Genomic DNA, 11,781 nt, shown 5'->3' with positions numbered 1-11,781 from the left:
TGTTGGGTATAGGGATGCACAATTACCTGAACGATTGGTTAATTCCGGCGGCGTCACGTGGGCGTGGAGTTCATGATCGACATGATTTTCCGATTGGGGTTTATTCCCAATTGGGTCAAGTCGGAGTTAGTGCCAAAGCAGGTTTTCACTTATCTTGGGGTGGTTTTCAACCTTGTGGAGGCGTCCGTTTTTCCGACGGATTCGCACTTCACAATTTCACGACGTTGGCGCAATGTCTTTTGGTGGAACAAAGTGTGTCGGTGCGCACGCTTCATGTGTTGATAGGCCATATCGAATCGCTGGCGGCGCTGAATGTGCGGTTCAGACGGTTCAAGAGACCGCTTCAATGGTATTTGTACCGAGTGTGGGATGGTCTCGATTGGGATTTGGTGATACCATTGGGGTCTTGGTTCGTTCACCCGATCCAAGAGTGTCTAGTGGACAAGTGTTTGTCCCAGGCCATTCCGTTACACCCACTTTCTCCAGAGTTGGTCCTGTTTACCGATGCTTCCCTCGAGGGGTTCGGTGCACACCTTTTGGATCAACATCTGTCAGCGGTGTGGACTCTTCAGAGAGGAGTCGTCACATCAACTTGTTGGAGATGGAAGCAGTGCGTCACGCTTGTCTCCATTTCAGGACTGTTATTCGATATTGTCGAATTTTGTTGAGGTCGGACAACACGTCGGTTGTTGCGTACCTCAATCGGTGGGGAGGCACCAAATCCGTGTCGTTGAGTCATGCGGCGTTGCAGATTCTGGAAATATGCGACGATTGGGGAGTGGTGTTATCGGCCAAACACATTCCTTCGTCCGTGAACGTCTTGGCGGACGCTTTGAGTCGTCGTTCCCCTGTTCAGACGGCAAGGTTCTGGCAAAGATCAAACAGCAACCTTGTCGTGTCACGCTCGTATCCTCGATTTGGGCAGCTCAAGCCTGGTTTCCTCAGCTCCTGTCACTTTTAGTGCAGGAGCCGGTGCGGTTGCCGTTGATACCCAATCTGCTGTCAGAGACTGCGACAGACCGAGTGGCACCCGAAGCCGGAGGTTTTCCGACTTCACTCGTGGCGATTGTCGGGGTTTCCCTCCGAAACCGAGGCTTTTCTAAACGGGTTGCTGAGCTTGTCTCCTCCTCGAAGCGCCAGTCTACGGAGAGGGTCTACCAGTGTCACTGGCGCGCTTGGGTTCGTTGGGCGACTGAGAGGGACGTGGATCCTTTGTCGCCTACTGTTAATGACTTAGCTGAGTACTTTCTGGCTCTTGTCTAGGAAAGACAGCTGAAGGTTCAAACAGTGAGAAGTCACCGGTCGTCCATTTTCACTACTCTGAGGCAGTGTGGACGTCAAGATTTCTCAACAAATCTCGTGTTGTATGACTTGCTTAAGTCGTTGCAAAACATGTAATGTTTGAGAAGCCTTCCATTTTGCCTAAATGGAATGTTTTTTTGTTCTGCATGCACTCAAAAGCAAACCCTATGAGCCTTTGAAATTCGCCAGTCTCCGTCATTTGACGTGGAAAACTTTGTTTCTGGTTTCACTAGCGGCATGCCGTCGTATTAGTGAGATTCATGCTCTTTTTGCATGACTTGGTGGATTACAATACGGACGGGTCAGTTACGTTACGTACTGATCTTGTTTTCGTGGCTAAGAACCAGGTGCTAGGGGAAGAGTTTCCTCCGGCCATCATTCAGTGTGTATCTCGTACGCTTTCTGTGGATAATTCTGATAGACTTCTTTGTCCGGTGCGGGCTTTGAAATTCTATTTGGAACTACTAGAAATCTCCGGCAAAACACTAAGAGACTGTTTATCTCTTTCACGCGCCAACCGGGAGACATTACGAAGAATGCTGTGTCGAGATGGATTGCTGCAACCATCAAACTGGCATATGAGAAGGCGGATGATCATGTTCTGCGGAATTTCTCCGTTCGACCTCATAAGATTCGGGCGATTTCTGCTTCCCTTAATTTCCATGATTCATTGGACATTTTCACGGTCATGAGTGCGGGGTTTTGGAAAGGTCGACACATGTTTGACCGGTTCTATTTCCGTGATATGGCTGTTGGTCCGGACGGAACTCGGCGGGTTCAATCAGTCATTTCTGGGCAGCAAGTCGTTTCGGTGCGCAGGGCCACGGGTAGAGGGTGACCCTTATTTCGGCCGGTCGCTAGCGGAAGTCTTTCCGGGAGATAGTTCTCCACCTCCTGTTTGGAGAGTGGGGGGTGGATGGTTGACTGTCTGGGGCAGTCGAGTGTCTTTTACCATTACTTGGTGTGCGGGTTTCCTCACCTTGTTAAGTTGGTTTAGTTTTAATTGGGGTTGTATTCCTTCAATTTAAAAGTCACTTTGACATTTTATACCTCGTATGATGTGTGGGTTACTTTTCATTGTATCATTACTTGAGACGAACACTACTGGTTGACTGGGTAAGTCCTCCTTGTTTTCTTACCTCCTCCCTTTAATGTTACATTCTCGTGTTTTAACGGTGTTATATCACGTCTGTTATAGCATTGTTGTTGTGCTAGTACGGTAAGTTGAATAAGACTATTAGAAAATTTGTTTCTAATTTTCATTATTATTCATACTTACCTAGTACTAGCACAACGACCGTTACCTCCCACCCGCCCCGAGGGAGGTATTTTTTAATTCAGTCATTCCGGATAACGAGGATATACGGTCTACCCATGCGCGGGTGTAGGTCATACATCCGGCAAGGGGAGATAACTCTGCAGTGGAGGTTATAACTCAGGGTCGTATAGCATTGTTGTTGTGCTAATACTAGGTAAGTATGAATAATAATGAAAATTAGAAACAAATTTTTAAATAGTCTTATTCAACTTACCGTGGGTTGGATCAAATAATGTTATTAACAAAACAAAAAGCGTGATTTTATATTTTATATATATATATATATATATATATATTGGACTTTGGTCCTACGCTATTACTCAGAGTTTCACGCCCTTCGACGATCTTCAGATAGCTGACACTGGTGAATAGATTGCAGGGTTTTTATGTACTGCGGTTGCGTGGTTTAAGCTTGCTGGTGTGACGGCATTTTGAGATGAGCTCAGTCCTTTTGTTGAGATACTGCGGTTGCGTGGTTTAAGCTTGCTGGTATCTCAACAAAAGGACTGAGCTCATCTCAAAATGCCGTCACACCAGCATGCTTAAACCGCAGTACATAAAAACCCTGCAATCTATTCACCAGTGTCAGCTATCTGAAGATCGTCGAAGGGCGTGAAACTCTGAGTAATAGCGTTGGACCAAAGTGCAATATATATATTTATTACATGCTCTACTCTCTTTTAAAGTATTGAGCACCTTTCAAGCCTTTAACAATAACCACCAGTATTCTATATATATATATATATATATATATATATATATATATATATATATATATATATAAATCCTTCAAAAACAGCAGAAAACACGTCAGGATAGCGCTATTAAAGAGGGGTCAATATTATTTTTTTTAAACAATTCTAGGGGAGGACCCCATACCGCCCGTCACAGGCTTCGCGTCTTTGGGCTACGCCCTCCACACGTGTTCCGTCAGATTCAAAATTGACACACACACACATAGGTGACACACACACACACACACACACACACACACACACACACACACTTAACCCGCTCATATGTTTTCCAGCATTCTACTTACATGTCTATGGTGTGGTGGATATAAAAGATCCCTTGCTACTAATGGAAAAATAGAGTGGATTTCCTCTCTTAGACTATATATGCAAAAAATACTAAATATTTGACATACAACAGCTGATGATTAATAAATCAATGTGCTCTAGTGGTGTCGTTAAACAGAACAAAATTTAAACGTTGTCATCCAAATTCGGACATTTTCGTTTAATTCGGTCAAAAATCAGACGCCTCCACCCCCACCCCCGCAACTCCTGCATTTATGGAAACCTTTTGCACTGTTCCCGATCGAGTTTAGGCTAGGTCCGGACCTGTCACGTTCATGCTTGACTTGTCACGTTCATCATCATGCGTGAGTTGTCACTATACGAGTTTTGTTTACAACAATATTTCGCAGCCCTATGAACGCGGGAAGAACTGGGAGTTTATTTGCACTAGTTTTTTGCCGGCACTAGGCGGTTCGTACATCAGTTGCATCACCAAACGCGAACATGGAACGGGCACATTGGTCCAAGAAATTAGAATTTTTGTTGGCAACTATCGGATACGCTGTAGGGTTGGGGAATGTATGGCGGTTCCCCTATCTGTGTTTTAGAAGCGGCGGAGGTTGGTATATTTAATATTATACCTGTATTACATAAGCGGGTTATATAATATAGCTTGTATTGTAGTCTGACTTAGTATAGGAGTGCATTATGTTCAGAGTTGAGAGAGTGCCCCCACGCCTGTGATTTTATTTGATGGCAGGGTGTTGTTAAATATACTTATTTTAAAATCTTATCTCAACATTCATTCTAGCTTTACTTTCTTCCTTCATTTATATAGCAGATCCGTTCTCAGTGACGGGGTAGTTCACCAAGATTATGAAGATAACCGTCTCCGGCACGATATTTATTAGTGTGATGTTTATTGCTGTGCTGTAAATGTCAAAATGTAAAATAACCGGACCGTAGATGTTTACCTTGGGGATACTTTTTTTTATCCTTATACTTTATGTAAATAAAGATAAAAGTTTGTCTTATGCCCCCCCCCCCCACACTTGAGATTGTGCCCCCTCTCACTTCAGATATTTTCCTACACACCTCTGTGATTTAGTCCACTGTTGGCCAAAAAGATTTGCCTGTCACAATGATTCAGCACTTTTTTAATTCAGTTATTTAAATGAATCAATTAAAGCTAACTGAAAGAGGACAAAATATTTATTATAATATATATTATATACTGTAAATAATATTAATCAAATATATTCATATATACTTCCCACCCACCCCAAAGAAACAATATATTTAGTGAAATATAGGTCATAAGAAAAAAAAGTATTGGTAACTTAATTGACTAGGTGCTAAGTTTAGAAACTGAAAGAGGAAAAAATATATTTGTTTTATTTTATTAAAGTTTGTTTTGTTTAACAACACCACTAGAGCACATTGAAAGCTATTGGATGTCAAACATTTGTTAATTTTTGACATATAGCTTAAGAGAAGAAACTCGCTACATTTTTCCATTAATAAAAAGCAAAGGGTCTTTTATATGCACCATCCCACAGACAAAATAGCACATGCCACACCCTTTTATATACCAGACGTGTTGCACTGGCTGGAATGAGAAATTTATAACCCAATGGGCTCAGGCACAGTGGAGCGTGGAGCAGGGTGGGCTGTGGGGCTCTCCTCCCCCCCCCCTCCCCAATAATTCTGAATAAAACATATTATTGGTAGTAAATCTTAAGGCAGAGATGAATTTTACCTGTAGAATGCAGGAATTGCATTTCAGGACATCTAGTTTTCATAATTTTACGGGGGACATACCCTGAACCCCCCCCTGGAAACTGCTTTGCGTTGTCAATCTCAGTCAGCAGCCCCCCCCCCCCCCCCCAATGTTTACTTGCTTCCGCCATGACTGAGGCTCATAGACAAAGATCGATCCCAGACCTACTGCGCATCAGGGAAGCACAATACTTTACCACCAGGCTACATCCCGCCCCTCAATTAAATGTTGCAAATGGGTTATCCAAAACTAGGTAACTCATTCCCTTTTTGCATAACCTGTTATGTCAATGTAAATGATGTCTTAAATTTAATTCGCAATAAAAAATAGGTTAAATGCAGAATTAGATTTGCGTGAAAGACACACAAACAAAATGGACTATTTGCAGTTTTCAAAGGCCTGTACTGTTCAAGATATTGCTATATTAAAGATACATAATGGCAGCTGTCTGCCAAAATTATTTATTAATGTTTGTTTGAATAGGGGGACACAAGCAGTGTGCGACAAATGTTTGAGAAAGCCAATAGCCCTCAGTGAAGCTTTGACTAGTGCTTAATGTACTGCAGTAATACAGCTGATGATTGCCACTAGCCCAGACCACAAATACACTAGCCAGGACCAATAGGGCTCGAACTTAATGACGGCACCGACTGCAATTGCCGTCGTTGAGATATAAATTATCGTGGGTAGAGACCATCACCGATGACACTTTTCTGCTATCGGTGAAGCTCCTCAACAATGGACAAACATTGGTGTACATTGTCTGTCAATATTTAACATTTGCACATTTGAAATATGTCAATATAAAGCAAAGACATAGAATCATGTTTGTCACTTTTTTTTTTAAATTGCCATAGACAGGCTAACAATAGCCGTTGGTGGGACGTTTCACCTATGGCAGTTTTTTTTTAAATTGCTGTGGGAGACAAATTCTTAAGTTCGAGCCCTGGACCAAGGTCTAGTGGATTTGTCGAACCCTAACACAAGCCATATTTATATCTTTCTTTATATATAGAGTAAGAAAACAACCCGTACATTTTTGTTCTCAAATTAGGGGGTCTGTGCACCCCCCTCCCCCGGTACTTACAGGCCTAATAGTACATATAAAAGACTCCTTGCTATTCATTTAAAAACATAGCAAGTTTTCTCTGTAAGATTTTGGATATAATGTTCAACGTGGTCATCTTAAAAATATTATAAAAAAACAACTTCTGTTGCAAATTGTTCTAGGTTCACCTAAATTTTGGCTTAAATTTACTGGACTAGTATGTCAGAGTTGTTTAACATCCAATAGCTGATGATTAATAAATTGATGTGCTCTAGTGGTGTCATTAAACCAAACAAACTTTAACTTCAATATTTGTATTTGAAAATGATTAGTTTAAACAATATTTATTCCATTTGCTGGTGGGATTGGTCGACAGGCTATAAGCCTACATTAGGACATTTCCCTACATTTTTATTTTACAAACAGACAAGATGACAGACAAAGTACAATTAAAGGGACATTCCTGAGTTTGCTGCACCTTTTAAGATGTTATCGACAAACAGAGACTTTGTAACTATTGTAATTACATATCTAATATATTTTTCTGCATAAAATATTAGTAGCTATATGTTAAACATGTTTCGGGTCATTCTAATATTTCTACTAGGTTAAATGTCATCTTATTTTCTAAAATACAATTTTTTCGTACGTACAAAATTATTTGAAGACAAAATCCAGTTTGGGCTTATTACAAATATTAAGACGACCAGAAACGCATTGAATATACAGACACTGACATTCTAAACAAGAAAATATATTTAATATATAAGTTTAATCGTAGAAATATTTTATTAGTCGGAAACATCTTACAATGCAGCAAACTCGGGAATGTCCCTTTAATAACTAACAATAATAATAATAAAACATAATAGTAGATGAATAACATAAAAGTGAGCTACAGAAAGGAAAGGTACGTACTTAGAAATAATACAGGTAGAGAAAAGTAACAGTGCTAATAAGTTTCAAAACGTTTAGTGCTTACAGTAAAGTCATGAACGGATTTTAAAATGTCTATATTTTCCTGGTTAGTTAAGTGTAGATCGCCAAATAATAAAATGTTATAGTTAACATGTATATATTTCTGTAGATGGGTATTTCGATGCACCCTGAACAGAGGGCAATGACACAAGAAATGTTCGGCATCTACCACATGATGCCCACAAACACATTTTGGATTATCCAAGATATGACGCTTAAATTTATGACCATTTAGGTTACTGTTACCCATTCTTGAAAATGATTGCAGGTGCTTTCCTCATTCCTTTCTTCATAATGCTGGTGCTGTGTGGGATTCCACTGGTCTACATGGAGATGGCCGTTGGTCAGTACACGCGGCAGGGACCTGTTGGGGCTCTGTCCAAGCTCTGCCCCTTCTTCAAAGGTTTGTCATGATTATAATCATTTATTTTTTGTACCATTTATTAGAGTTGTAACGATATGGCAATACAGTATTGTATCGCAATATGAGAGCTAGGATATGATACATCGATTCAGAACAGCTGTATCGTGATACGATACGATATATTCATGTTAATAATTTTTGGTAAAAAAAGTTGAAGCAGAAGTTTATGAACTTAGAACATGCACAGTCGAGCAATAAAAAACATAATTTCATTTTATTGTCAGATGACAATAAAACTATCCTGTAATACACAGGGGTGGATTATGCTTTAGGTAAGGGGGGATCCGAAACAATATGTAAATGTTTATAATTTAAAATTGTAAATTTTACATGGACATCAATTTAGATCTATGTGGTGGGGTTGGGGTTTTTTTTTAGGCGGGGGAGGGGGTGGGTCCATGCAACTGCAAAACCCCCGCATAATCCACCCCTGATACAGCTTGTGCTAAATATATATTGTATCACGACCCAAGTATCGGGATATGTATCATATCGTGACCTCCCGTATCATTACAGCTCTACCATTTATCCATGTACTGATACGGTCCAGTGATGTTGTTGTGGCCATTCGAATCTGGGTGATTCTATAAACTGTCGTACAGGACATTCAGTGATGGTTTTTGGTTGTGTAATGTAGACAGGACACGAACTGTTGAATTTGATCTTGTGAAGAACAAGAACATGACATGTTGAGTGTCGTTAAGTGACATCACGTAAAAACAAGAAAAAGTCTGGTGATTTATGTGTATTTGAAAAGTAAAAAGAAAGAAAGAAATGTTTTATTTAACGATGCACTCAACACATTTTATTTACGGTTATATGGTGTCAGACATATGGTTAAGGACCACACAGATTTTGAGAGGAAACCCACTGTCGCCACTTCATGGGCTACTCTTTCCGATTAGCAGCAAGGGATCTTTTATTTGTGCTTCCCACAGGCAGGATAGCACAAACCATGGCCAAGTGGTTTACACCTACCCATTGAGCCTTAATTGCGGAGTACTCACTCAGGGTTTGGAGTCGGTATCTGGATTAAAAATCCCATGCCTCAACTGGGATCTGAACCCAGTACCTACCAGCCTGTTGACCGATGGTCTAACCACGATGCCACTGAGGCCGGTATATTTGAAAAGTCTTACTTATCTGAATTTCTACAAGATGGATATGTATCGAGTGCATTTTATTTTATGTTTTTATTTATTGTTTTTATTTATTATAGTGAATAAGTAAGATAGTTTTGGTCTGTCATAGACGGTCAGGTCAGGTCATAGGGTTTTATGTGCACATTCAGAGCAAGCTGTTGTAGTGCACGCCTGTCATGGGCACAGGTGCTGGTCTCAGAAATTTATAGTGTAACCAGAAGAGTTCTAATTAATTGACTCTTAAAAGATTATGAATTAATTGACACTTTTAACAGATTATTTTATATGTGTAAACAAATTTGGAAATAACAAAAATGTTCTATTTTTATTTACAATTTATACAAGAAAAACTTTTGTCAGTAAGTATAAAAAATAGCAATATTTGCCCATAGTGAAGAATGTCGTTTGATCATGGAGTTTAAAATTATATTTTCTTCATTAGTTTATCCTATTAAACTCTTATCGTTGATTGTTCTTTTGTTAACCCCAGTACATGGCCCTTGAAAATTCGCCACCAAAATTTCCCCCCTCATTCTTATTTTTGTAATTTTGAACTTCTATAATATGATAATATTGGCTTATGATGCGTCCTTATATAGGTTTTCGATGGTGCTGAGTCCAAATATGGGCTTAGAAATAATCTTCGAAAATCCAATATGGCTGAAATCCAATATGGCGGCCATAATCGACCATTTTCTGATATGAATGATCACTATAATATAATAATATGGTTGTCATATGTCGTTTTATAGGTTTTCGAGGGTACTGAATCAGAATATGTGTGGGAAATACTGTAGGACCATCCAATATGGCGGAAATCCAAAATGGCGATACACTCAATGAATCAATTTGTGACTATGATCAATAAAATGAACGCAAACTCCTGAATTATGTTATCATTATCCAGGCCTTCTAGAATACGGTGGCCCGATGCCCGAGGCCAGTGTTTTTTGGATTCGGGCGAGTGAAAGTTACTTTGTGCAATCCCGATGGCAAGTGATAACAAAAACAAACAAAAAATCTACAAAGCTACATCCTACGATCATACAAAAACAAAAGAAACATCTACAAGTCACTTTTTTCGATTTGCTATCACATGCAATATTTCACTAACAAATAGTTTGCCACCAGTAATCTCTGACCCATCCATGACATCAATATACCTACTGATGTAACTTTATTAAAGTTATAAAGTGTAAACATTGGAAAAACAAAAGTTCATTGTTTTGCCACCATTTTGTTTTTGACACTGGAATCCAAAGATTTGTTACTCTAATACTAATAATATGCAAAACAGTAACCAGTCTTTTATTAGTTTAAAGGTTGCATGTCACTATTTACAAATACTTTAAATGTGTAAATTATTAAAGGGACATTCCTGAGTTTGCTGCACTTTTTAAGATGTTATCGACTAACAGATACTTTTTAATGATTGCATTTACATATCAAAGATATTTTTCTATATAAAATATTAGTGGTTGTATATTAAACGTGTTTTTGGTCGTTCTAATATTTGTACTAGGTTAAATTTCATTTCATTTCCAAAAATATAATTTTTTCGTACGTACGAAATTATTTGAAGACAAAATCCAGTTTGGGCTTCTTGCAAATATTAAGACGATCAGAAACACGTTGAATTTACAGACACCGATATTCCAAACCAGAAAATGTATTTTATATGTAAATTTAATCGTAGAAGAATTTTATTGGTCGGAAACATCTTACAATGCAGCAAACTCGGGAATGTCCCTTTAATTTAATTTATAAAATATAACATAAATTGCAAAAAAAGTTTTTTTTAAAAGGTTAGGAACACAGTATCATGAAATAGATAAATTTAATAAAGTACCCAAATTGAAAAATTACTAATATTGTGTAAGTGTGTTGGGGGGGGGGGGGGTGTTAAGCCTTAAACTGCAATGCATGTACACTTTATGCTAATAAAGGTTCTTAATTGTTTCTTTTCTCTTTTGTTTTTTGAGGGGGGGTGGGTGGGGGGGGTGAGTTCCCATTCATAAGTAAATAAATAATGCTGTTAATTGTTGTAATATCTCGGTAACATGGATTATTTTTTATAACTTAGGTGGTTTTAGTGGAAATAATTAGTTAAAATTTTAATAGGTACGGTAACTTTTTTCTAAACTGATGAAAATTATTTGCATATTTTTCTAAACAAACCATAAAGCATGCCCAATGAGCCTATGTGTTGTGTAAATTGACAAACTGACTAAACATGATCTCAGTATGAAAAATGGGCAAGTGAATTTTTCACCATGGCCAGTGAATTTTCAAATCCACTGGCCCTATGGCAAGTGAATTTTAAAAATATTCTAGAACCCCTGCATTATCATACAATACATTCTGTAGCTGTAATTACTTTGTACCATTTTATCATAATAACCGAATCTTGGGATCTACGCATCCACTGAGATCAGTGCTTGATTAAAATCCTTGAGAGTAACAGTAGTTTTTTTATGTAACGTTACCTAGGTAAATTTTTAAGTTTGTTGCATAGGTCTTTGAAGGTAAGTTTTTATACTCTTTTTTTTAATCTAAAAATGTCACTGTTTTTTGGGACAGATAGTGCCTTATCCCTTGCAAAAGCGAACCTCTAGATAGAGGCGATTATTTTTTGCAGTTTCATTCGTGGTTAGATCGCTCGTGTAAGTTTCTACTTGTTCACATGATTATTTTCACAGTTTCATTCGTGGTTAGATCGCTCTTGTAAGTTTCTACTTGTTCACATGATGTGAATGGTCCTCCCAAA

General features: G+C 38.6%; 1 protein-coding gene across 2 annotated transcripts in view; it reads left to right on the top strand.

The window, feature by feature from the left end:
* The first annotated feature begins 3,901 nt into the window (after window positions 1-3,901).
* The window catches only part of LOC121368116 (sodium- and chloride-dependent GABA transporter ine-like), an 89,699-nt gene continuing 81,819 nt past the window's right edge, over window positions 3,902-11,781 (top strand). The window contains exons 1-2 of one of the 2 annotated variants that reach the window (XM_041492689.1): window positions 3,902-4,007; window positions 7,717-7,851. In XM_041492689.1, coding sequence (XP_041348623.1) covers window positions 4,004-4,007; window positions 7,717-7,851 — 139 coding nt within the window. In that variant the 5' untranslated portion in view covers window positions 3,902-4,003. The other variant, XM_041492688.1, reaches the window with a different exon arrangement.

This window comes from Gigantopelta aegis, chromosome 3 (assembly GCF_016097555.1).
Source record: "Gigantopelta aegis isolate Gae_Host chromosome 3, Gae_host_genome, whole genome shotgun sequence".
Taxonomy (NCBI): domain Eukaryota; kingdom Metazoa; phylum Mollusca; class Gastropoda; order Neomphalida; family Peltospiridae; genus Gigantopelta; species Gigantopelta aegis.
Note: the sequence above shows the minus strand (reverse complement) of the source record. Positions and strands in the feature narration are given on the sequence as shown.